The sequence below is a fragment of the Marmota monax genome, unplaced genomic scaffold (genome assembly GCF_021218885.2).
Source record: "Marmota monax isolate L192 unplaced genomic scaffold, Marmota_monax_Labrador192_F-V1.1 WCK01_AAM20220418_F8-fsc00079, whole genome shotgun sequence".
NCBI classification, from domain to species: domain Eukaryota; kingdom Metazoa; phylum Chordata; class Mammalia; order Rodentia; family Sciuridae; genus Marmota; species Marmota monax.
In genome coordinates, this window is record NW_026694099.1 from 6,480,396 (window position 1) to 6,507,679 (window position 27,284).

The following is a 27,284-nucleotide window of genomic DNA, read 5'->3' on the forward strand; positions in this document are numbered from 1 at the left end:
GTCACCGCCGCCCGCCGCGCCGCTGCTCGGCTCCCGCGCCGCCACCGCCGCCGCCGTTTCCCCTCGACGACTGGGTGATGCTGGACATGGGAGATAGGAAAGAGGTGAAAATGATCCCCAAGTCCTCGTTCAGCATCAACAGCCTGGTCCCCGAGGCGGTCCAGAACGACAACCACCACGCGAGCCACGGCCACCACAACAGCCACCACCCCCAGCACCACCATCACCACCACCACCATCACCACCACCCGCCGCCGCCCGCCCCGCAACCGCCGCCGCCACCCCAGCAGCAGCAGCCGCCACCGCCACCCCCGGCACCGCAGCCCCCCCAGGCGCGGGGCGCCCCGACCGCCGCAGACGACGACAAGGGCCCCCAACAGCTGTTGCTCCCGCCGCCGCCGCCGCCGCCGGCCGCCGCCCTGGACGGGGCCAAAGCGGACGGGTTGGGCGGCAAGGGCGAGCCGGGCGGCGGGCCGGGGGAGCTGGCGCCCGTCGGGCCGGACGAGAAGGAGAAGGGCGCCGGCGCTGGGGGGGAGGAGAAGAAGGGGGCGGGCGAGGGCGGCAAGGACGGGGAGGGGGGCAAGGAGGGTGAGAAGAAGAACGGCAAGTACGAGAAGCCACCGTTCAGCTACAACGCGCTGATCATGATGGCCATCCGGCAGAGCCCGGAGAAGCGGCTCACGCTCAATGGCATCTACGAGTTCATCATGAAGAACTTCCCCTACTACCGCGAGAACAAGCAGGGCTGGCAGAACTCCATCCGCCACAACCTGTCCCTCAACAAGTGCTTCGTGAAGGTGCCGCGCCACTACGACGACCCGGGCAAGGGCAACTACTGGATGCTGGACCCGTCCAGCGACGACGTGTTCATTGGCGGCACCACGGGCAAGCTGCGGCGCCGCTCCACCACGTCGCGGGCCAAGCTGGCCTTCAAACGCGGGGCGCGCCTCACCTCCACGGGCCTCACCTTCATGGACCGCGCCGGCTCCCTCTACTGGCCCATGTCGCCCTTCCTGTCTCTGCACCACCCCCGCGCCAGCAGCACTTTGAGTTACAATGGCACCACGTCTGCCTACCCCAGCCACCCCATGCCCTACAGCTCCGTGTTGACTCAGAACTCGCTGGGCAACAACCACTCCTTCTCCACGGCCAACGGCCTGAGTGTGGACCGGCTGGTCAACGGGGAGATCCCGTACGCCACGCACCACCTCACGGCTGCCGCGCTCGCCGCCTCGGTGCCCTGTGGCCTGTCGGTGCCCTGCTCCGGGACCTACTCCCTCAACCCCTGCTCCGTCAACCTGCTTGCGGGCCAGACCAGTTACTTTTTCCCCCACGTCCCGCACCCGTCAATGACTTCGCAGAGCAGCACGTCCATGAGCGCCAGGGCTGCGTCTTCCTCCACGTCGCCGCAGGCCCCCTCGACCCTGCCCTGTGAGTCTTTAAGACCCTCTTTGCCAAGTTTTACGACGGGACTGTCCGGGGGACTGTCTGATTATTTCACACATCAAAATCAGGGGTCTTCTTCCAACCCTTTAATACATTAACATCCCTGGGACCAGACTGTAAGTGAACGTTTTACACACATTTGCATTGTAAATGATGATTAAAAATAAGTCCAGGTATTTTTTATTAAGCCCCCCCCCTCATTTCTGTACGTTTGTTCAGTCTCTAGGGTTGTTTATTATTCTAACAAGGTGTGGAGTGTCAGCGAGGTGCAATGTGGGGAGAATACATTGTAGAATATAAGGTTTGGAAGTCAAAATTATAGTAGAATATGTATCTAAATAGTGACTGCTTTGCCATTTCACTCAAACCTGACAAGTCTATCTCTTAAGAGCCGCCAGATTTCCATGTGTGCAGTATTATAAGTTATCATGGATTTATCTGGTCGACGCAGACCTTGAGAACAACCTAAATTATGGGGAGAGTTTTAAAATGTTAAACTGTAATTTGTATTTAAGAAGCATTCGTAGTAAAGGTGCCCAAGAAAATTATTTTGGCCATTTATTGTTTTGTCCTTTTCGTTAAAGAACTGTTTTTTTCTTTTGTTTACTTTTAGACCAAAGATTGGATTCTAGAAAATGCACTTGGTATACTAAGTATTAAAACAAACAAACAAAAAAGGAAAGTTGTTTCAGTTGGCAACACTGCCCATTCAATTGAATCGGAAGGGGACAAAATTAATGATTGCCTTCAGTTTGTGTTGTGTATATTTTGATGTATGTGGTCACTAACAGGTCACTTTTATTTTTTCTAAATGTAGTGAAATGTTAATACCTATTGTACTTATAGGTAAACCTTGCAAATATGTAACCTGTGTTGCGCAAATGCCGCATAAATTTGAGTGATTGTTAATGTTGTCTTAAAATTTCTTGATTGTGATACTGTGGTCATATGCCCGTGTTTGTCACTTACAAAAATGTTTACTATGAACACACAGAAATAAAAAATAGGCTAAATTCATATATATCTTGATACTTTTGTCTCTTTATTAAGTAGAGCTAATTTTTGAAAGACCACTCAATTTATAGGGAATTCAAAGGCTTTTTCAGCCAAATTAAAATTTAAACTGCTCCTTTAATTTGAACTGAGAGTCTAAAAACGAAAATAGTATTTTTCCCCCTTGTGGGCAAATTTTACCCGGAGCAGGCTATTAAATAAACACTAGCTTTAAACAAAGTATAGGCTTTTCAGCTAATATCTTTAAGTTTTTGTGGATATACAGCAAAAAGAGATATTTAATTTTATGTGCATAGCTGTTTACTCTGTGTTTATTTTAAAACAGTTAATAGAATGCTTTTTATATATTTTGTTTCAGGTATCTTGTTTATAGCACTTGGCAAATTATAAATAAATATATGTATATGGTTAGATAGAAGTGAATAATGAACACATATGTAATATATATAGACACACAGAGCCCTTCAGTTCAGGTACAATTTGCGCTATGAATGCTGCAAACATTTTTGTTTAAATATTTGTATTTATACTTTCTAAGTCAGCATTTATTTTTGTGGCTGTTTACCCACAATGAAAGAGTTCTAATAAAGATGTGCTGAAGTTGCAATAGATTTTGCTGAAGTGATCACCTGTTGTAATGACTTGCAGATCAATGTTGATATTTTAATTTTAAATTATAACAATTTAAAATTCTAGATATTCAGAAGTAAAACCTCTCTTCTTTTCCCCCTATTTTTACAACATGGAGGTATTTATTTGATTCTCTTTTAAATGTCTGTATAATTTAATCTAGAGATTTGTTCCTTTTGCTTACACTGAATCATAATTTTGTTTTAACTTGCAATATGCATATGTTATGCATATATGCATATATATGAAACAAAATGAAAACATTTTAAAAATTGTTTCAGGAAGCCCAATTGCTATAATTCAAAAAAAAAAAAATTAGAAAACCTGAGTAAAAGTTTCAGTAACTAATTGGATCCTGTGGAGAGTCTATGGAGGACAAGTTGTTCATTTGTTATAGTTGTATAGTCTGAAATGTGTTCTTCAGTAATGCAATAAGCTGGCTGCTTCTTACAATGGGTCCAATGAAAAATAATCTGTCCCTAAGATGTTATCAGCAAACAGAGAGTTGCTCTGAGGGAAAAAAAAGAAAAAAGCTTTGGGGACAAGCAAATTGACTGAAGTGGATTTGAAATGTAGAATAGTTAATATTGGAAAATTTGAGTGTGGGTTGTGGAATGAGGTGGGGGAAGAGCAAAGGAGCAAGCTCGAGGTGCCAGGAAAATTTAAAAAGAGCTGGAACCAAATATACAAAAATGGGGAATGGGCAAAAAATAGACCAACTAGTTTAATTATCTCTTTTAAGCAGACTGAATATGATTTTATTTTCTTAGCATGAAAACAGATTCACTTGAGATCTGTTTCCTGAAATTTAACAGTTCTTCAGAATGAAGCAGAAAAGAAAATTTCACAAATTATTGTTTTAAAAGCCAAATTTATGACTGATTAAAAAGAGTACAAATGCTGATCTTAGGCAAAGGAAATCCCCATTACACAATTGGGAACCAAAATAGCTCCAAGAAAGGCATGTGTTTAAGCTGGAAAAAAGGTGATGATTTATTGTTTGCTTTTGCCATGGATTTTATTTGTGGAATGAGAATGTGCTACCAGAGAGGAAATACAGTATTTTGCCTTCCAAAGTTAAAAGAAGTCAAACTCTTGTACTGAGATAAAGAGATATAGGAGATTTTCTCCATGGGTATTTTTCTTCTGGTCAAATTAAATACCTATACTTATTTGTGATTATGTGTTTATTTGGATGATAGAAATTGAATTTCAATGGCAAACTTAGTATTCTGAAGTCAAGGGTAAAATTCATTTCTTTGCATTCCTAAAACTAAGTACTGAAGTAGAAGTTGTGTTTGGACACATGTCCAAATTATATATACAATGGATATGATTAGAAATGTGGTTATTAGACATTCTAGAAGGGGGGTATCCAGAGGAAAAAAGTGAAGGCCTCCTGAAGCCTAATGTGAACATTTCATTTACCTTGATTATCCTATCATTCCTCAAGGTATCTTCTAAAACAAACAAACAAACAAAACTCACACATGACAGTCTGGCATGGCATTTATACATTTTTGCATAATGTGTTGTTTGTCACCAATTTTTGGCAGTTGAAATTAACTCATGCCAGAAAAATACTTCAAAACTTTTTGAAGATTATTTTCTTTCAAACTTGTGATTAGTTTTAATGTAATAGCAATTGTCTTTTTTTTTTTTTTTTTGAGATTTTCAAACTGAAAATGACCACAGCTTAAAACTTGAAATCTCCAAATATAGTTCATTTAGGTTTAAAGTGTTTTACTTGAATTTATCTGGTATAAAGTTAACAAAAAACTATTAATATATAAAACACTGAGAGAGTAATGTAAACTGGAGCAGTGAAGGAATTTTTCCAACTATGTTTCTTCCTAATATGTTATAAAATTGGGCATCGAATGAACATAAAGTCTAGAACTAACAGTACTTAACACAAGTATTCATGTGATGATGGAAGCCTTCATGTGGTTTCTGAGGGGCATCAAATCAAGGCAGAGAGGCAAAAAATGTGTTTTGCAGTGTATTGATTTTAATATATATTTGTTACATACTTCACTCAAATAGGTGGATAAATTCATATATTTAGAACTCTAAAGCGTGGTATGAAGTGTGTTTTCTACATCATTGTTGAGGAATTTGCATGCATTGAAATAATTTGCTTTTGAGAAATTAGTTTTATGATTAGTTAAAGTTGTGTTTGAGACTAAAATCCTGTTGCAGAATTAGGCTAACAAAGGGTGAAGGTGAAGATCATTAGAGGTTTTAAAGCTGGCTGAGAGGGGTTGCTGGGGTTGTGTAACTGTGCCTAGAGGGCGGGGTTCCTGTACATTCCTACTTCACCAGATAACCTGCCCCCAACACCACTTCAGCTTCTGCCAGACAGATGGAACTCTCCAACATGAAAATCTGTGCATCCAATCCAACAAGCACGGTAGGTGAAATTTGAATTAAAGTTGCCCCCTTTTATGTTTTTATTCGAGGCCAGATCCTGGAGATGTGGAAAGAATAGGGTCATCTAGATTCTCTCTTTCACGCACACACATCTACATTCTTCCTAAGAGCTACCTACCTGTAAGAGTTAAAAGGCGCTAAAGATCTTTCAATTAGTACTTCGTTCTCAATGTTCATTTGTGCCCTTAAGAGAGAAAGAAAGAAAGAAAGAAAAAGCTTTCTTTTCTTCATCCCAATCATCGTTTCCAACCCTCCTTCCAGGACCCCTCACTCCCCACTCCCAACCACCAGTAGTTTAAAAAAAAAAAAAAAACACCTCTTACTTTTTGTCCCCCAAACTGACACTTTTCCTCTTGTCCTGAGGATGTAGGCCAAGAGGCTTCAGGACTGACAAATATAAAATGTAGTGTTGTGTTTTGTCTCTTTTCTCCCTCCCGATTTCTCTTTGTTTTTTTCCCTCCACCCAAGGCTCTGCCTGAGGTTGTCTGAAGGATGCCGCGGGAAAAGACCAAAGAATTGGGAGAGCTCTTACCCCAAGATCGGTAAGTGAAAGTGCCTTTCCGAGGGTACTGGGTGAGGTGGGGAGTGTGTCGACTGCTTTTGACAGTTTTGAACCGCGACTTTTTGGGTTCCTGGGTTTGTGTCTCTCTTTTCTTGGAAAGTGTTCCTAGCGAGTGGGCTACCAACAGACGTAGATGAAAGAAATGTGTGATTTTTCTACTTTGACAGAAATCATGGTACATCCTTAAGGGCAAAGGGAAATAGAAAACAAGACAAATCTATATGGACAAGGTGGTGGGAGAGTGAAATAGACCCGAAAGTGTAATGTAATTCATTTTATGGAAATTTCTGAGTCTTACGGGTGTTGCGAGAAATACGGGACTTTTTTAACGTTCAAATTTTGGATTATTTGCTCTCCCGGTTTAAGATAAATCTCTTTGCTCCAAAGTCAAGAACTTACCTCTCTGAAGTTCCTTCTTTCTTTCTTCTTCCTTTTGATCATCATCATCATCTTCTTTTTTTTTTTTTTTTTTTTAAATAAACATTTCATTCCCCCTATTTCAGACTAACACTTCCAATATCCCCCAGAGCTGGCCCTACATCTCCAAGTCTTTGGCCTGGGTCGGGCGAGAGTCCCTACGAGATTTAGCCGGCCTGCTCCAAGTCGAGTGCGGCGCCTGACGGGTGTGGGAGACTTCCCTGGCTCTTGGAAAGACTAGGGAAATGAGCACCACCGTTCTGGGCTTGTCTTCGTCCCTGCTGGGAATATCTCAGTTCCCGGCTTTGGAAATCTCAGGCAAATAATTGATTCTTAATGCGCACTTAGGAGAAAGCGATGTATGCTCGAGAGCCTGGCTGTCCCAGAGTGTCTGCGGGCTCGCGCCAGACGCAGGTTGGCTCCGCCCGGAGAGAATTTGGGGGCTTTGCTGTGATGTCCTATTGGCTTTTCCCACGCCTCAGGGATTCCTGGGTGAAGTTGCAGAGGTGACACCATAGAGGGGCTCGAAGTCGTAGGGCAGGAGCCCGGCGGCTTGTTTTCTCGTGCCCCCACCCCTCCCCTACAAATGTAGAGAAGAAACAGGCTACTGAGCTGGGGCCGCGACGCCGGCGCGGCAGCTGGGTGAGGACAGGCGATCCCGGGACCCTGCCGCACTGATTCCCGCAGAGGGTGCAGCGGGGCGCTGCGCAGGGAGCAGCAACGCGAGGGCGCTCTTGCCCAGGATAAGTGGACTTTGAGTTGAGTAGCTCACTTTGGCTGCTGCCAGGAAAATCGACTCCTCCCGAACCTTGCTGGCGCGCATCCCTACCTTTTCCCCCTTTCTTCTTAGTCTTCTGTTTTATCTTTTCTTTCTCCCTCTGAAAGGTGTTTCTTTTTGTGTACCGGGTGCAGTTTTCAGCACTCATCTGGTAGTTGATCAAAACGTGTCCTTTACAATAAACGTCTTTTCCCTCCCTATGACTTCTCTGCCCGTTTTGCTTCTCTGCCCAAGCCTGTGGTCCAAGGTGAGGGCCCTTACAGGAAAAAACAACAACAACAACAACAACAACAACAAAAAAAACCCTCGGAGGTAGGAATTTCCTTAGCGGCAAGGGGGACCCCGGGTCGGGGAGACAAAGGCAAGGGTTCCGGTGGGCAGATTACCCCTCAAGTGCAGGAGATTCTCCAGGGTCATCTTCAGCCTTGGAAAGGCGACTGGAAGGAAAGGGCGATGCAGAATAGAGCTGGGACACCTCTGTCCTCCCTTTGGCTCCCCTCCCTCCGCTAATTTCTAAGCTTTGACACCGTACTCACCCGGTCCTCTATTGAAATTTAAGATAATCCGAAATTCTGAAATTGTGATTATAAATAATATATAACAAGTAACTATAAAAATTATATTTGTGAAGGTCTTTTTCGTGGTGTGTTGCCTAATACATATGATCTTTTTCCCTTACGGAAAAGCCATATAGGAGGAAAGGGCACTTTGCAAGGTTTGAGATCCTTGTCAGAATGAAAGGGCATGCTCAAATACCGGGCATGTTCGGATGTTTATAATCTGTTTCAGTTGGCTTTTCCTACACTGCTAGCACTTACCGGATTGGAATCATTGTCTTCAGTTTTATTCCTTCAATTCATCTCCTATTATCCAACTCTTTGAGTCAGTGTGTTTAAGGAACGTTTAAGGAGTATCTTCCTGCATAGGTGTTTTTGATTCCGTTGATTGAGCAGGAAGATTAAAAACTGTAATGGGGTTAAGGGAGAGTTGTCTCTCAGTTCTTTCATTTTCTCATTCCTCTGAAATTTAATGACCTGATCATTGTTGTTTGAAGTTAAATTATCTGTTAAATTAGACCTAAACAATAACTGATGATATTTTCCTTTTGGGTCTGGTTGCCCCTGAATTCTTGGCCCTAGATGGGAAAGAGAGTAGTCAAGCAGAATGCTTGGTCATGCACTATGACAAAGATAATCAAAATCGATATTTATGTGTGGTGATATTTCGTGGAAAATCACTTTCAAAGTAGCTGAATTTCTTAAGTAGGAAATTCTTCTAAAGACTTATGCTCTAGAAGCCTAGACTCAAGGATGAATGTAAATAAGCATCTCCGTTGATGAATTAAAAAGAAATGAGAAGACTATTTTCATTCTCCAGAACCTAACTAAATACTTAAATTCATCACACACTCATGCTTGCTAATTTAAATCATTTCTGCCCTCCAGGGATAAATATTCTTGAAAGGAAAACTTAATTCTTAACAAATCTGAAACATTGTTTTAGATGCGAATTTCTAGAAATCCAATGTAGATTGATTTCTTTGAGTCAGCCACTGTTTGTTTTGCAGTCATTATATAAATCAATTTTAGAATAATGTAGGTTCCCCCTTTTATTTTATGTTTGCATATACTCAGAGATAGGTGAGAAAGCTTTTATGGTATATTGAGGAAATGACATCTTTCTCATTCATTTTGACAAAAGGCCCAAAGAATCTCTAAACCTAAAGGTACTATGGTAGTTGAAAAAAAAATCTTTTTTTTTAAATTAATGAGCACTATTGTGTATTTTTTTTCTATTACACTGTGCTGAATGAATAATTAGAGGCTGGGAGGAAGGTTGAAAATTTAGAGCAAGAATAAGGTGGTAATTTCATTATTTGATACTTTAATAATTTCTATAATTAATGATGTAGTTTTAAAGGTTGGCAAATCTTCCTTAGAAAAAAATAGAGTACTCCTCCCACCCCATCAAAAATACTCTAGAAAAGATAAAGTAGAAAGGTAGAACTAGCTGCAAGTATTGTTTATTTATTTATTTATTTCCCCAATAGTAGTAGTATTAGTGGAGTTGAAAAATACACTTTTAATTATACATTGCAAGCTCTGATTGCAGGTTGGAAGACTAAAATCGATCTTTCCTACATCAATAGTGTTGTCTATTACTACATTGATTTGTGTTTATTTATGCAGAGGCTTTCAGATATTTACTTACATATTTCTGCATCTGCCTCTTGATTATTATCCTGGGTTGCTTTTAATGAAGGTGCTTATGTGGGAAGCGAAACATACTTGACAGATCCATTTTAAGTAAACCTGATAGTGAATTATAGCAACCCAATGAGTTTACAAAATTACTTATTCATACTTGCTTTTTAGCAATTAGGAATTTGTTTCTGATTAAAATCTCTTGCAGCTTGAAAACTTCCACAATTTTCTTCACCTATTGTATTGATGATTCATCTCAATAAAATAGAAAAACATGATTTTATGATATCAGCTTTAATAGAATGAAAATCATGAGTGAGAATTGACTCATTTGGCTTACCCTCATAACAGTGAGCTGGCCATTGGGTTTACTAATGCTATAAATGAAAAAACAAGGAGCAATCATTTGAACATAGATATAAGACATTCAATTTAAAACACTGTTAACTCGAAATTATTCTAGGGATACTTAACACCAAACAAGACATTCTGGAGTTTTTGAGTCTATTAAATGTTTGTATGCATTTATATATTCTGTTACCTAGAGCACATATCTTATGAAAATAGGTATTTCTCTTCAACTAATATCTCATATGAATGTTGTTTATCAGACTCATTTGAAGAAATAGAAAAACAATCAAACAACAACAACAACAAACCCCTAAAGACCATATAGTGTGCCCTTTATAAGTACAAGGCAATTGCAGGAGAATAAGACACTTTTCATGTTTGTGCTTCTCTTATTGCCATTACAAAATATAGTCTAATTTATCTAGGATTTCACCTTCTTTAGGACTTTCTCTCCCAGCGTGAAGGATGAATCCTTGCATGCTAATAGTTTGGAATACATCTACCAACCAAATACTTTAAAAGGTCCTATTCTTCTTCTTCTTCTTCTTTTTTTTTTTTTTTTGGAGAAGGCCCTCCTCCTCCCAGTCACTGCAAGGAATATAGAAAGAGGCAATTAACCAAATTCTTTTTAAGAAGGAAAGACCTTGGAAGATGGAAAAGGAATTAAACTCCTCACCCTGTCGATTTTTCCTGAAAGTACTTATCCTCAGCGTCTGCGCTGTGAGAGGTGGTGTTGCATCTGAAGGCTACTGGCAGGTGGGCTAGTCCTGGGACCTAAAGTTTTTTCAAAGGTTGAAAGGAGGAGCTGAGGCAAAGTTTGGAGTCTGTTTATTTGCCGTATTTTATTTTTCTGTCCCGTGCCAAGCCCTTGAAGCTAAACTAGTGAAATGGGCCCTGTAGGACCAAGCATTACTGGCATTCTGTAGATATTGAGATTCCAGAGCATGGATGAACAGGTCTTATAGCTAAGGCGTGCTCACCAACCCCTCCCTCGTCTTTTTCCCCCCCTCGTACACACCAGCTCATCCTCACGTGCATTGGGGTAGTGGACAGTGTTGACTTGAATTGCTCTCCCTTGCTCCAAGCCTTTCCTGTGAATGAACCCGAAAACACTCGACAGGTCGTGAATAATCGTTTTAATGAGTGTGCAAAGCGTGCGACGGGGTGCACTGAGCTGTCGGGTTAAACAAACAACTTGTACCCTGACCAAATCCGATTGTTAAAGTGCAAAGTGATGTCAGTACCATTTCCATTGCCTTTCGGAAATCCACAGATCTGACACGCGGGAGTCCAATTTTCCCCATTAAGGAAAAATAACAATATTTTTCAGCCGTGTGTGTGATCTTCTTTAATATTAATCTGAGCCAAACAAAACCTCATTTGAGAATTAGTCGTGTCTGTCCCAAACAAATAGGAAGAAAGGAAACACAAGAAAGAAATCAAAACAAGTATGAAAAGTCTGAGGAAGAATTTCTTTTTAATGGCTCACCCATCCTTGGTGATCAATATTGTAAAATTTTTACCTTATATATTTGTTTATAGCTCTCTAGAGGCAAATATCTAGTTATCTATTCTAAACAACTGGGTTGATAATTTAGTCCTGTACTGAAGTTGAATCTGTAAACCTGTAATTATTAGTCCTGTACTGAGGCCGAATGTGTAAGCCTGTAAATATTAAATTGGACATTTAATATTTATACGTTAATCTGTGAGAGAGTGAAGTCATAAATTGGCCCCAAATTTATGCTTTCAAGGAAAACATTTTGGAGCAAAGTAATGAGAAAGGAACCCTGGTGGGCCACCATCTAAAACAATAACAAAAATTATGAGTGAGCTCTTGAAGAATCACATCCCCCCCCCTTTTTTTTTTGCACAACTCCACTGGGGAAATATTTTGTTTTCCATTCAGTAAAAAGATCTATTTGAAATCAGCCACATATGCTCCCTTCCATTTTCATTCTTTTATGTTCCTTCACAATTCTAAACATTAACTATGAAGAGTTAAGAAAGTAAACTTTCAAAAGAATTTAAAAAAACAAATCTCTCCAAAATATCCCTTGTTAAAAAAATTGTGAAAAGAAATGTGTAAAATATTTCCTTGGCCATCACCTTATATATATATTCACATGTCAAACAAAATAGCTATGATGTTTGGAAATCAATGTATTGGATCCACATATCTAGCTTCTCAGTTCAATAACAACATAGACTAAAGGTTTGTTTTTTTTTTTAATCGGGTTAAATATTACTTATTTTCTTTATCTGGTTGTTTGTTCTCTTAAAATTATAATCAGTTTGGAGATATGGCATAATAGGGACACAATCCACTTAACTTTGGAAGCTCAAAATGTGTTCATTTAACTCCTATTGGACATAATGTTATCTACATCTGTGTGACTTTCTGACCATCTATTTCACATACAAATGTGGTCTATATATAACTGATAGCAATTAAGTAAGTAATTCACCTAAAACAGAGCTGAGGCAGAGTAAGCATTTCCTATGGAAGTCACTGTAGTTTTGCTACCATTGTTGCATCAATTTAGCCTCAATTGGATAAAAGAGAAAATGTTGAAATTCTGTTTCCATTACAAAACCTGGAAAAGACAATCAGGGATTTAGAATAGTATTTTTGTTGATTTTGACTGTTATCTATTACATCTCTGAATCAGATTATCAATTCAGAATATTCTTTATTTTCTAGGAAATTTGATTAAAATTATTATTAAAACTAGAAGCATACATTCTTTAATTTTTTAGAAAATACTTTCAGATACCCAATAGTTATTTCCTTTTAAACAGATTTCTTCTGTGGGCTGAATGAGTTGAATTTTAGGAGTCACTGAAGAGCTACATCCATTTCTGTTTTAGATGCACAAATAGCAAAGCTAGAGGGTGCGTCTGTTTTTGTGTGTATATATGTAGTTAAAGAACTACACTATCAAAACATTAATTATATTTGAAAGAGAGCAGAGAGCTTCTTGTGGAGAGAATTGCATTATTGAATTTATATTCTGTTGAATCTGTCTGAGAGGGTTGAAATTGTATACCTGTCTTATATGATGCATCCTTTTCAGAGAGGTGTGTAACAAGAGCAAAGAGATGAAGAAGGCCCACTTGGAGGGGAGTCATCTTAGATGCTAGGATGGTCCTGAGCACAGGGAATCTATGTGAAAGTGAAAATAAAGGGAAGAACATATGTGGGATCTTTGTTCTCCATCAACAAAAAGACATGGAATTTTTTTTTTTTCCTTTACCAAGCAAATCACAGAATGTTCATACTGAATTTGGGGGAGGGGAACTGTTTGTGTGACTAAAACAATTCGTTTACCTTATTTTTTATTCCCAAGTCCTATTTATTTCATAGCTGCCAAATTTTATATCCAAAATTTAGATTTTCTTACTCCCAAATCCTACATTGGTATGAATCATCCCTGATCATTTATAGTTTTTGGCTTAATTATTAGTTTTCAGCTTAAAATTACTAATAAACTAATTAATCTGACTAATCTTCCTAAACTTCTGCTGAAAAGTATAATAGCTACAACAACAACAAAAATCAACTAACAAAAACTGCAATAATGATGACAAAAATAAACTTAACAATGCAAATAATAATAGTAGAAACATCCTTAAAATAATGTCTCTGGCCAACAGAATGGAGATGGAATCCATTTCAGTGTGAAATTTCTGTTTTATGGCTGCAGGCAGGCACTCCTCTGATTTCTTGTTGTGATGGTTAAATTAATGACCCCTTCCAGACCAACTAGTTTCTAATAGAAACTACCTTGGTTAACATGGTAGGTTTTTTTTTAATCACACTGACTACTTTTGTACCCACTCCCCTTCATTGCTATGGACATGGTTTTCTGAAGATGTCATTCCAAAATCAGTCAAGTGGAGCAGAGGCAGATATGTAAAGGGATGGGGTGCTTTCTGGCTGGAGCACTTCCCGTGAATAGACAAGTGGTCATATTTGTGAAACAATGTTCACAAAGCTGAGGAGGTTGAGAAAGGCAGAGTGACTGAGGTTCTTGTGAGTCCTAAGAGATCACTGATTCCAAGGAACCTAGCCTACAGGGTAGAACATAAAAATTAGAGATTAGAACCCCTAGGATGCACTCTGGATTCCTTTAGGGACAGAGGAATGTAAAGAAGACAACAAAGGATTGGAGTAGAATTGAAGGGGTGACATTAGGTTGAAGATGTTAGTAATTGATAGTGCTCTTGCAAGTAAAGCAAATCCCATTTCCTCAGGAGGAATGAGGCATGCTTTTGTGAATTGTAATCTACCAAAGTTTATTCTTCTAGGTGAGAGAACAGTCTCCAGTTTCTAGGACTAGGCTGGAAAGAAACTGCTTGTGAGCCTGTACCTGCATTAATCTAACCCTCTTCTCCCCATCTCCTAAACCCCAGGTCTTCCTCTTTACCCTCTTTGAATGGATATGAAAAAAAAGAATGGATGGGGGAGATTAGATTCAATATTTAGCAGACAGATGTTAAGGTTAAAGCAGGTTGTTTGGTAATTGCCTTCATTTGTGAGAGGGAAAAGAAAACTGGTTAGGAGAGGAAAGCAGAGACTGGGAGAGAAATTCCTTGGCAGCCCAGGGACTAGGACCAAGTGGAAGAGGACCTTAGCAGTAGAAGAAGGGATAGTTCTGGATAAGGGAAGGGATACCATTCATCTGCTTTGCTGTTTTCCTGCAAATTAATGTATCCCTGAAAACGTATCAGACAACACAATATGCACACCTTAAACATTACAAAATGAAAGGCATCCCCGAGATTTTTTTTAAATTAGTTATCATATTCAAACTCGCCACAATCTATAACACAAAATCAGAGTAGTTAAAGGAAGAAGTGGGAGGAGGATGCAACTTCCCTGCTTTAGTACCATACTCGTATCTCTTCACCTTTCACTGTAGGGAAGCTGAAAAATCCTTTTTTTAAAGAAATTTCTTTTTAGTCTCTTCATTTTAAAAAGCATGGGGAAAAAAATTCCAGTTCATGAGAACATTTTTGCTTTAAAGATTAGGAAAAACAAGGAGATTTCATTTCTGAGGATAAATTCACTGAAGTGATGTTCAGCCCCTTCTTGCCTTTCTAAATCTGCAATGGAAGAAAGCAGTTCTGGCTGCAACTGTGTATCGATCTCCTCTTCAATGGTTACCCCAGGCTTTCTCCATGCCTGGGGTTTAATGACGCCTAGCGAATTCACTTCAACTCTCCTGGAAGTATAGTTCTGTAATGTGAAATTGAATTGGAGCTTTCCATATACAATTTAATTCTAATTAAAATAACATTTAAAGGAAAATACTCTCACCGTGGTTATTTCTTTTTTTAAATATAATTCCTTTAATTAAGAAACAAACTATCATTTTTCAACAAGATAATTCAAAGGATTCAGCATTGCCAATAAAAGTGACCCTTGATCCTAGTTATTAACTGCACTCACAAGTATGACTTTTCAGTATTTATATTTTAAGAATTTCATTTTAATTGTTTATCATGGGGAAACTTCTGAGTCAATAGAGAGACGCAAAACTAAAAGAAACTAATGGGAATGTTTGACAAAGTAAAGAAACAATGAAAATAGTTATTTCACAAATAGTGATAGTCATATAGATACTCACATGCATGCAGAGTTTATGCACCCATTTAACAAAATTAATAGGCTTCTATGGCCTAATATGTTAATAAATCTTTAGTCAATGTAAAACATATTTAAAGGCTTATGCATACATAGTATACACACTATGCTGCATATGGTTCAAATATTGTGCTCATTTTTTATAGAAATGAAAAACTAACCAGATACTAGCATTTCTAACTTTTTTAACCATAAATTGGGATTCACTTATGATATGCTAACATTGGAGGAAAGCCAGAACGACTGCACTCTGCTTAGATTGTATTATGAAGCAAATAGAGGTTTTCTTTCTGTCGTGGGATGTGTAAGAGCAAGGAATTCAGGGTTGAACGAATTTAAGATCTGTATACATTTTCGTTAAGCCAAGATGTGGAAATTTTATTTCAAACATTCACATTTTACTATTAAATAAAAGAAGAGTAGACAGGAGAGGTAAGCCCAAATCAAGATACAGTATTTCAGAAAAGGAATGGTTTTAAATGATGCTCCCTAACGTTTTCTTCAACAAAGGATTTTTCAAGACAGATACCACCAGCTCTGTTTCTTAAGTGGCAAAGCAATTTTTTTTTTTTTTTTTTTTTAGTAATGGGCTGTAGGGAGATTTAATGGACTGGCACTCTTTGAATATATGTGAAGTGCAATATTCCTCTGAATAAGGTTGTATGATTATAAAGCTCCTTTGAAAAGGGTTTGTGGAGGCGGGTATTGGGGTGTGGATATGTCCAAGCATCTTAACTGTTGATAATGGTGAAAAGATATAATTGGGGACCACAGGAAATGTTTCTATGACATGCATGGATCTGCAGAAGTCTATTGGTCTTATCACATTTATTTTCTTTTATGTACACATTTCAAAAACATACTTTCCACTAGGCTCTCACTTGCAGTCAGCTTCACAGGCAGCAGCTAACTTGCATTAAAGTGTGGTTCAATGGAGCAGTCCAGTCCAAGGGAAACAATGGACAGGAAAAAGTTACAACCTTATCAATGAAATTTCCATTGGCAGACAGAGAGAATAGGGAAAAGGGAAGCTCCAAATTAGGGTAGTGGGAGGAGAGTAATACGCTTTAGGTGAGTTTTGGGAAGATGCTAAGTAAAATGCTGTTCAGAGATTGGGATTAATCGAGCAGTTTAAATACAAATCTGCCGGAAATCATGCTCTGTACGAATGAAAATGAAGGAATTTATGCATATTCTAATTTTCCCTCTTTGCTATTTTGGAGGAAGAGACTTCTTTTGCTGATGGTGGGACTTTTTTGTTCTGCACAGGAAATGTGTAAATGAACACAAATGTTTTTTTCTTTCCCTTTCCATTTCTCTCCTCCATTCCCTCCTCCCCCTGTCAACAATCATAAGTTGTTAGGAAACTCAGTTCTGCAGTCACCAATCCAGGGCTTCTTCCCATTCCCAGGGTGGTAGGGGGCAGCATGCAGGACCAGAGTTAGGAGTTAGGGCTCCTCTGGGACATTGGACCCTCTGAAATTAATGTAAAGTCTCTATTCCATCTTTGGACCCGCACAGGGATAGAGGGTGAGAAAAGAGCCATAAGTTTAATAACACGAAAAATCATCTGGAAAGCCTTTCCCTTCTCACAACCGAATTCTCAGTATGACTAGGCTAAGCTTAACTGATCTTATAAACCATGTAGTGAAGACTTACTTCAGCGCCAAAGCAATACCCCTCCCACCCCCACACACGCCTTTGGGAACAAATAGGGGCACGCAGGGACGGTGAATTTTAATTATGGGAAGACCAGCAAAAAAAAAAAAAAAAAACTGTCTAGTTCCATTCCGATGTCAGTCACCTAATGCTGACAAGTGCGGAGGCTCCGTGTGGAAGTTTTGTTTTGTGGACTACGTAAGGGACTCCTGAAATGTGCTAGTAAAGTGTATGGGACGCAGGTGGGAGCAGGAACGACTCCGTGGGCGACGGGGGGCTGGAGGGGGGCGGGCAGGGAGAAAAGGGAAGAGAGAGATTAAAAGTAGAAAAAGAGAGGAGCTCCCTTTCTCCAGTTCCCGAATTTGCAGGCCAGGCTTGAGTCTGAGAAATTGGTTCGGGCCGGGGCGAGGGCAGACAAGACTCCGAGTTTCTGGCTTCTTTTCTACACCCTGGATAAAAACAAGAGCAAACAAACAAACAAGCAATCAAAAAAACAAACAAACAAACAAACAAACAAACTTGGAGAAGATGTTATTCTTAATAATTTAATTCAAAACGAGCTCCGGGACCGGCCCCGGCCGCAGCGGCTGCTCACGAAGCGCCGCCCTGGCCCGGGGAGCGCACCGCCGGAGCTGGTCCGCGGCCGGGATCGCAGCCCGCCGCGCGACTCGGGGAAGGAAGGGGGTCGGTGGGGAATAAGCGCCCCTGCCCACTAACCCCACCGAGGCCGGGGTCAGACACATTTTCATTTTCGGCGCCCCTGAGGGCCTGCCCCGTGAGGTCTCCACGGTCCGGGCCGGTCCCCTTCCCTCCCCGGCCGGCCAGCGCTCACAGTCGGCCCGCGGGGCGCCCCCCGCAGGCCCGGACTCCGCTGGGCTCCCCGTCCTCGGTCTGCGTGGCTCCGGGGTGCAGATATTCTGAGGAAACGCAGGAGAGCAGCGCGGACTCGACCCTGCAAACTTCAGGTCCAAGGTTACCACCAGGCTTGGGAACCTCCGGAAAAGCTCCCAAATCCCTTATTTTGCAGGAAGCTCGCTGTGAGGTGATGCGACGTTGTGGTGGTGGGAGGATCCCCTGAGTCAAGGCCGCGTGGGGCCGGGAGTGCAGAGTCGCGCGCAGCTCAGGGACAGTCCTCCTGCGCACCGGTGGCCCTGCACTTCCGGTCCTCCCCGGCAGGCCGTGACCTTCCCTCTCAGCATCCCCTCTTCCCCACTGGCCCAATATTCCCTACCCGGTGCTCTCCTGCACTTATGTCTGGTCACGTGGATTGGGGTCGCTTGGGAGAGCCGTTTCCTGCATCTTTAGGGTGGCTGGAGGGATCTTAACTTGTTTTCTTCATTGTCGAATTTTCTTCCGTTTATTCAATTCCTTAGATTTGAGAGTTGAAAAGACCAAAGGTATAGCGAAAGGCCCATCATCCACGTTTTTGGGGGGGGGGGGGGGGGGGGGTCTTTTTTTCTGAATTCCCTACACAAATTCACACTAGCAAATGAGGCTTCAGCCTCTTTCCCCCCCCAGGGCCCAGGCCAGCGTCTACCCTTAGTAAGTATGCAGTAAATGGTGAAAAGATTACTGGATAGAAAAGATATCTTCTTCAGGCTCATGGTGCTTAGGGCTAGTGGATGTCTAATCAGCTGGCTGACTTGTGTTTTGTTGAATTCATTTGAGAGACTGATAAATGCTTTTTACAATTACTTTGATATTATTTTAGAGAATTCCCCAAACGTGTTTCAGGAGATTCCTAAGAATATTTTCTTAACTTATTAACTTATGAGATAAAATGCTATGATTTTTTAGAATTTGGGAGTTAACCTTTCTGTAAGACTTTTCCTTCCCATTTTGTTTTCTTTTAAAACAATTTTACTTTCCCTGGTAAGAGTTCAAGGCCTTATGAAATGAAGTTCATCTTTATAGCCAATTTGAAGCAGAAGCTAAGAGACTTCTCTTTTGCTTTCCTGCTGCTATATTACGATTTAACCTTTGTCAACCTTAATTCGTTTCCATATTGTGTCTCCTGCATCATTCAGCAGTTCTTGTTTTTAAACACCATAAGAACTTTTTGTAACCAGGAGAGAAATTTTAGGGTCCTGAAATGGTAAGACTGAATTCAGTCAGCCAGCATATAGTAAATGCATATTTTACTGAGCACCACTTGTGTAACCCATAGGCTATTCCCTAGGTCATTTTATGTCCTACTTTCATTGATTGTAAAATAGTGAAATCATATAACCAATGAGCCAATAACCGTGAAAGTAATTTGAAAGGTTATAATTGCTAATCAAATGTAAAGCATATTTATTAGCATCATTATTAAAAGATGCCAGAGGGATACGAATAAAACCTGTTCCTATCCTCTGGGAACTTACAATCTAGTTGGGCATAAATAATGAAATGTAAATTGAAAGAAACAGCCACTAAACAGTGTTCAGTGTCTGGCATATTGAAGACATTCAGTAAATGATTGCCTCACATTAATTTGCAGTCATGTCATTCCTTTAACAGAAATATAATACTGATAAGTAAAGGAAGGATTAATTAAGAAAACTTTAATGGAGAAAATAAATTTGTCCTTTTTATATCATATGTGGAGACTGGGCTATGTAAGCGATTTGTGTGTGAAGGATAACGGTGGTCAAAGTAGAAAATAATAAAGATGTTTGATTAGAGGGAGTTCAATGGTAAATTGTAGAAAATCTTAAAGATCATGCAGTGGAGTTTATGTTTAATAGAAAAAAAATTAAAGAACTGTGGTGGCCCTTTGAGCAGAGGATGTATATTTAATGTTGAGATTCATTTTAAAAATGATTCTGTCTAGCTCCTGGATATACAGAAAATTGAGGGAGAAGGAGTAGGAGGAAATATTTTGGTGCAGTTCTGGAACATGATATTGCTAGAGAGGGGTTATAGTCAGAGCCATCATCCGGTTTCTTCCCTCAATTTATAGACAGTGGAAATAATATTGAAACAATGAACTTGGAAATGAGTGTTAAATGGAACAAAAGTCACAGTACTACTAAAATGGGTACTACCTCCTTATTCTTCATTATTCATAGTGCTAGGGGGTGCTAGATAAAGACATTTTTTTTTTTTTTGTATTTAGCTAATCTACCTATATTCAGTTGAAGGGGTTTTTAACTGGGGGTGATATTGCCCTCCTACCCCACCCTCTGTGGACATCTTAGCAATGTCTGCAGAAATTTATAGTTCTAGCAATTCTTTATCCACTACTGGCATCTAGTAGGTACAGGATGGGGATATTGCTCAACACCCTACATTTCACAGGCTAGCTCCCTGAAACTTCATATTTTCCTGTCCAACATGTCAATAGTGCTGAGGTTGAAACCCTCTGTTATGAGAATGAAACATGATCTCTAACTCTGGAAAGGTACCCACTATGAGTCCCAGGACCTAACTTCTATTATAATAACAATTTCAATTGAAAAAACGTTTTGCTTAGTGAGACAGATGTAACTCCAAAGATGGGTATATCCCTGCCTAGCTCTGAGGCCTTAGAAACAGGAAAATCAGAAGGGTACCTGCTTTGTATTTTCTACTTCTTTTACAGTGGAGTTTGAAATCATCCTTAAGGATTTGTCATCTAAATGTTATTTATTAAATTAATAAAATGTGCCTTTGGAGTTGCTTAGCAACTTATGGAGAGCTTTCTAAAAGTTCATTTGTTTGTTTAAAACCAGGGTAGGTTGCATATTATTAGCTACATTACATAAATCAACAAAGAAATGTACACTGAAAATGGAATAAGATGTTTCAACACATTTTCTGCTCTCCGTGTCTGGCAATTAAAACACTCTAATTGTCTAGTAGAATTGCATCAAGTATTCGACAAACATTATTTATGTATGAAACTTCAACATAATATTGAGTATGTAAGAGAACCAAAGGGGAAAAATTAAGCAGGTTTGTCATAAAGTATATGTTTATCTTAACCTTTCTTCTTCAAAAATCTTATCTACTAAGTACTTTTATCAGACACTAATTATACTCTTTCTGAAAAGAATTTCTCCAACACCCTTCACTGCCTGCACCCTTTAATCATATCTCATTACATCTACCTAATCCATATCTTTTTCACATTGCCAGGGCTCATTAACAGTTTTAAAAGCCAATCTTGGACATTATCATTTCTTGCAATCGAAATGAAAATAATGCCAATAATATTTTATTTCTAAAATGTAATGGATTATTTAAATTTTGTTCTTAAGCCATTTGTTCTTTAATATTAACAAGGAATTAGCTTCCAGACATACATTAGGCTAGCAGGCCTGGTAAGATGTGTCTGAAACCCTTGAAGCACTTTTTGAAGAAGTTATTTTTGTGAGCTTTTTAAACAGTGGATCATCAGTCACTTTGAAGGGAAGTGATCCTTGATTAACAGTTGGCTGATATTGCACTTCCACAGATGTGTGGCAGCAATACAGGTGCAACCTGTGAAACAGGACAGGTAATTTTCAGGATCTAAGTATGTTTTTCACTTTAAAAAATGTGAAAGATTAAATGGACCATCATCTTTGTGTATTACTGCCATTAAATTGTTATAGACAAACGTCTCACTCAAATAATAAACAACAGGGATTTATCTCCCATAACTTTAAAGAAAAGATTGTAGGTTTGGCTGATTCTTTATTCTTTTTGATTTTCTGTTTGTAGAAAAAATAAAACCCTCATCAAATTTGCAGTTACATGACCAAAATAGGGGCTCGTGGTAGTAACTTTGTAGGACTTGAAAGTCAAATGCTGTCTCAGAATAAAACTACATAGGACTAAGAAGGTGTTCTCTAAAACAAAGCTTTTTTCACTATTACAAACAAGCTTGAGGTGATTTCTTGAAATAATCATTTTAAACTCTTAGGAATGTTTAATGGTCTGCTATTTTATTTATTATTCACATACCATTAAGTTATAGTTTCTGGAAATAAAACCATGAACCAAAAGTGACTGTCCAAAAGTACAGCTTTTAGACCTGTATCCAGAGCTGTTACTTAGTAGCAGTAGAGACACAAGGAAGTTTTCATTCCTCTTTGATTTTTTTCCCCATTCATTCGTTCCACTACGTAGTTATTATATCTTATTATGTGTGGAATATGTAGGTTTTTAAAAAATATTTTTCTTCATTAATATGGTTTGGCTTGTTACTGTTACTCAGTAAAAGCAAGTGAAAACATGATAGTAGGTGAGTTTGCTTTTCCATGTCTCATATTTTGCAGTTGTACAACTTCTAAGATTTGAATGGTGTTAGATAATTAAATTTTAATGTCTATAATATACATCCACCCAATCACTCTTTTAGCCATTTTTCTTTTAAATTCCTTTAATTTCTTTAGTCATCAGATTTGTGTATGTTTCTATGTGGGAGGTAAACTTTGTATATGCTCAATTATACATAAAAAGTTGTTCACATGTATTCTTTTTTGCTTTATTTAATGTAGCTTGGGTATTCAGGTTTTACCAAATTTTTACAGGGACACCATAGGCATTGTATATTCCAGTGGCATTTTCTCATTTGTTATCAATTAAATGGATTCTGCTACTAAAACATTTTTGAAAAAAAAATTAACAATGTACTGAAATATCACAATTAAAATGTTATACAGTATTAACTGTACTTTAACAGTTATTTTTGCTTTTTGTAATCCTGTTGATGTCTGTATCTCTCTATGTTATTAAGAAATTTTACCTCTACTGATTGTCCATTTTCTTGTTCTTTTCGTGTTGTTACTTTCAGACTTTTTTTTATCGGTCAGTACAACGAAGGTTGCCATGGTCTTCTACTTCGTATCCAAGGATATCTACTCAAGGATATGCTGATATCAAACAAGTTTCCAAGCAGAAAATTCATCTTGGAGGAAGACATGTTTCAAGAAGAAGTTTGCTTCAGCAATTTTTAAAAAAAAATTTTTGGTGGTAGTAGTGGGTATCAAACCTATGGCTTCTTGCATGCCAGGCAAGCACTCTACCACTGAGCCATATCCCCCAAAATTCCAGCATTCTTTTTTAAAAAATATTTTCTCCTATAGTATCCTCCAGACTCTAAACTAATAGTAGGTTTCTTAAGTTCATCCAGATCTCCTCCATGTCAGAATATTCAGAATACTCTCTCTCTCTCTCTCTGTGTGTGTGTGTGTGTGTGTGTGTGTTTGGGGGAGTATACTGGGGATTAAAACCAGGAACATTCCCCACTTCTTTTATTTTGAGACAGTCTTGCTGTGTTGTCCAGGCTGGCCTCAAACTTGCAGTCTTCCTGCCTCAACCTCCCCAGTAATTAGAAATTACAGGTGTTCATACTGTGTCTGGCCATGTCTGTATTCTTGGTCATTTTGCCACCTTCTGGCTCCAAAGATAAAGAAGAAATAATAATAAATGAATAAAAATCGTTTGTTCCTGTTTCAGTGAGTCATTCCAGTCTTGAAGCTCTCTGGTGGATTAATTAACTTTATTGTTACATTTACTAGCCCACACTTATTTGTGGGAAAGTGCTCCTCTTGGCATTTTCTTAGTTGGTGGAAGGAACACTAGGACTATGACATTGGACTTCACTCTTTAAGTTCATGGTTCTGTGGCAGCACAAAACTTGAACAAAACTTACTTTTTTCATTTATAGGCTGGAAGTACCACAGCACCATCTTTTCCTGATGTTATATTCTAGCTTTTATTTATTCTTGGCCACACTTCTTTCCTGAGCAAGAGTTCTTGCTTAATATGGGGGTTGGGATTGGTAACCCTATGAAGAAACCTGGTACCTCTTATATGGGAAGTTTGGAGAGCTTATCCTAGCAATCAAATTGGTGTTAAGATGGTTAATTGAATCCTGTGGGTATAGTGCTCTTATCCCAAGTGAAGAAAATGAAAACATTTCTTTATGTTATTATATACCCCCACTCAGTTTTCATAAGTAGGACTTCCTAGTGTACATTATCTTATCCTGGAATGAATTATTTCAGTTCTTGTAGTCTCTTACAGATTTATAAGGAGTATGGTGCCAAGGAGAAATTTGAAAGAAAGAGCACAAGATGAGATTGTCTTTTGTTAAACATCAAGATCAACACAAAATAAATTTTAAAAAATGTGCAAAGTTATCTTTTATTAGAATATTTAATGAATTTTATTATAACTGCAATATTTTAATTTTAATTTTCCTTCAATTTCTTATGTTTCCTCTTCCTTTTAATTAAAAAAATCTTAGTTATATTCAATATCAGAATACACCCTGACATAGTCACAAAAGCATGAAATACAACCCACTGCAGTTCAGTCCCTGGCACTACCTACCTCCTTGCCTTCCACCAACCTTTCCTATGTCCATGCATGGATGTGGCACTATGGGTCCTGATATCAGGTGTATCTACAGGACACTATTTTTTAAAAAAGCAAAACTATCTTAAGAGAAGAGATTAATTACTCTGAAGCAGAGCTTGATTTAAACTAATTGAAAGTATTAATACATTGACAGAAAAAAATTAGCCATGAAAACAGATAAGGGAAAGTTAGAAGAAAGTAGAAAAAAAAAAAAACCTACTCAAATATGGCTCAGAGATGAGGAAGGGAACTCCATTTAATTGGACTTCAGTTCCTTTTACAAGGCCAATCCTATTGTGAATGAATATTAGGCAATTTAAACTAATTATTCTATCCATAAAATATTTTCATTGTAAATTCGTGGGTTTTTTAGGAAGTCTGATTATTATTTGAATTACTTAGAAAAGAAAATAATTATAAAAATTTCAAATATACTATTTATAATTGTAGTACCTTTAAGTGAGCAATGTCCTAAGCTTTCCATGAAGTTTTTCTTTCACTGAAGTTGTTTGTAATAAAAGAATAATTTGATTCTGGGTCAAAATATTAATGATTTCTTTACTATGTGTATTTTTGATGGATAATTTTTTGGCAAGACCATAAAAATCAGGATGTAGAGTTTTCAGTATGAAGCAGATTCAAATAATGTTTGCCAAGTTCAGCCCTTCCTGTCAGCTTTTCCTGTCACATAAAAAGATTCACATGCAACTGTATGATTCTATTTGTGACAGGATAGTAGTTGAGGTAAATTACCATTGCTCAAACAAAAATTTGTTGGGACCAAATATTACCCATGATTAAAATTTTGCATTTAAAGATGGGCATGAATAAAAAGACCATTTAAATCCTAGATTCACTTCTTATTGATTATCTCTGAGATCATTTTAACTTTTATAGGTATCAATTTCCTCTCTAAATTGAAAATATTATTAAAACACTCATATAGGAAATTAAATGAGGTAATTCACATAATGCACTTAGCACTATGCCCGGAGTATATTAGGACAGACAAATCAATACCACAGTGACATATTATCTCACCCCAGTTAAAATAGTTGTTTTCAAAAAGACAAAGGTAAAAAATGCTAGAAAAGTAAAAAATAACAAATACTAATAAGAAAGGCGAACACTCAAACACTGTTGGTAGGAATGCATACTATTACAATTATTATGGAAAAGAGTATGGGGGTTCCTCAAAAAACTAGACCTAGAACTGCCAATGATCCAGCAATCCCACTTCTGGGTGTGTATTCAAAATAACTGAAATCAGTATGCAGAAGAAATAGCTCTACTCACATTTTCATTGCAGTATTATTCATAATAGCCAAGATATGGTATCAACATGTGTGCCTATCAATATATGAATGGATAAAAGAAATGTGATACACACGTATCTATACATAAAATACACACACACACACACACATACACTGAAATATTATCCAGCCATGTAAAAGGATAAAATTCTGTCATTTGCAACAACATGGATAGAAACAGATATTATATCAAGTAAATCAGATACAGAAAGACAATTGCTGCATGTTATAGTTTATATGTGGAATCCAGAAAAGTCCATCTCATAGAAGTATAGAGTAGAATATAGGTTACCAGAGCTTGAGAAGGTGTATGGGAGGGGGGATAGAGAAAGAATAGAAAACAAGTTGAAAGGTGCAATTGGATAAGAGGAACAACTTCTAATATTCTCTAGCACCACAGGATAACTATGATTGACAACAATTAATTGTATGTTTCAAAATAGCTAGTAGAGATGATTTTGAATGTTCCCAACACAAAGAAATGATAAATTCTGAGGTGATAGATATGCCAATTACCCTGATTTGATCATTACATATTGTATATGTGTAGTGAAATGTCACAGTGTACACTATATATCTGTACAACTACTATATGTCAATTAAAAATAAAAAATACATTATAAAAGAAATCAACAGAAAATAATGCCTTAGTCATTTACTACTAAGAGGGTAATATTATCATAAGATGGTATAGATTCAGGATATGATTGGGGAAACAGGACTTTGACCAGTACTATTTGAATATTTGAGATCCTACAGTTTCTAAAAGCTCTTCCCACTCTTACATATTCAGTACAATTGCCACCTTTGCTTTGCTCTGAAATCCCGATTTTATTTTTATCCCTTATACATTTTTATTATTTATATTGGAGGAATAAATTAATGACTGAAGAATATCCTAGCTTCCTTCAATCTTAGTAGCTTAATAATACCAGTTTGGATGGCATGTGGGGGTACTCTGGGTCTTTGCTCCAGTCAGTCCCATTCAGTCATTCAGGAACCTAGGAGTGGCTCTGCCTTCTTTTAGGACATTGGGCAATTTCACTGCATACTCTACTTAAAGGTAGGGAGGAAGAAAGTTTATTGTGGATCCTATAAAATAAACCCTAATCCCATTAACCTGAAGTTAGTCACATTTCCCAATTTAACTGCAGGGAAGGCTTGGGAATATTATACAGACATGTATTTAGGAGGAAAAAGAAATGAATTTATTGAATACATGGCACTACCTCTGTTTTTGCCAACCAACCAAACACAGCCACGGAGAAAACTAAGTCTTAAGAGTCTTCTCTAAATTTTCATCAACTATGAAAGATGGGTAAGAATACTTGGCTATACATTCTTTTGCACATTATTTTACAGAGCAGTACATCTTACATTAGAAAGGCTTTGTCCGCAGGGATAGGAATTAGGAAGGGTTTCTACCATCTTCGGATAACTTTGTTCCATAGGAATTCTCTCAGTAACTTTGTGTGAAGCATTTATCCTACTTTGTTTCTACTTACAGCTC

General features: G+C 38.5%; 1 protein-coding gene across 1 annotated transcript; it reads left to right on the forward strand.

Moving 5' to 3' along the window:
• Foxg1 (forkhead box G1) lies at positions 1-24,718 on the forward strand. The gene is made up of 3 exons (XM_058585838.1): positions 1-5,503; positions 5,992-6,065; positions 22,888-24,718. Exon 1 carries the CDS (start codon positions 78-80, stop codon positions 1,542-1,544), a length of 1,467 nt encoding a protein of 488 aa, XP_058441821.1. The 5' UTR covers positions 1-77; the 3' UTR covers positions 1,545-5,503; positions 5,992-6,065; positions 22,888-24,718.
• The last annotated feature ends 2,566 nt before the right edge of the window (positions 24,719-27,284 follow it).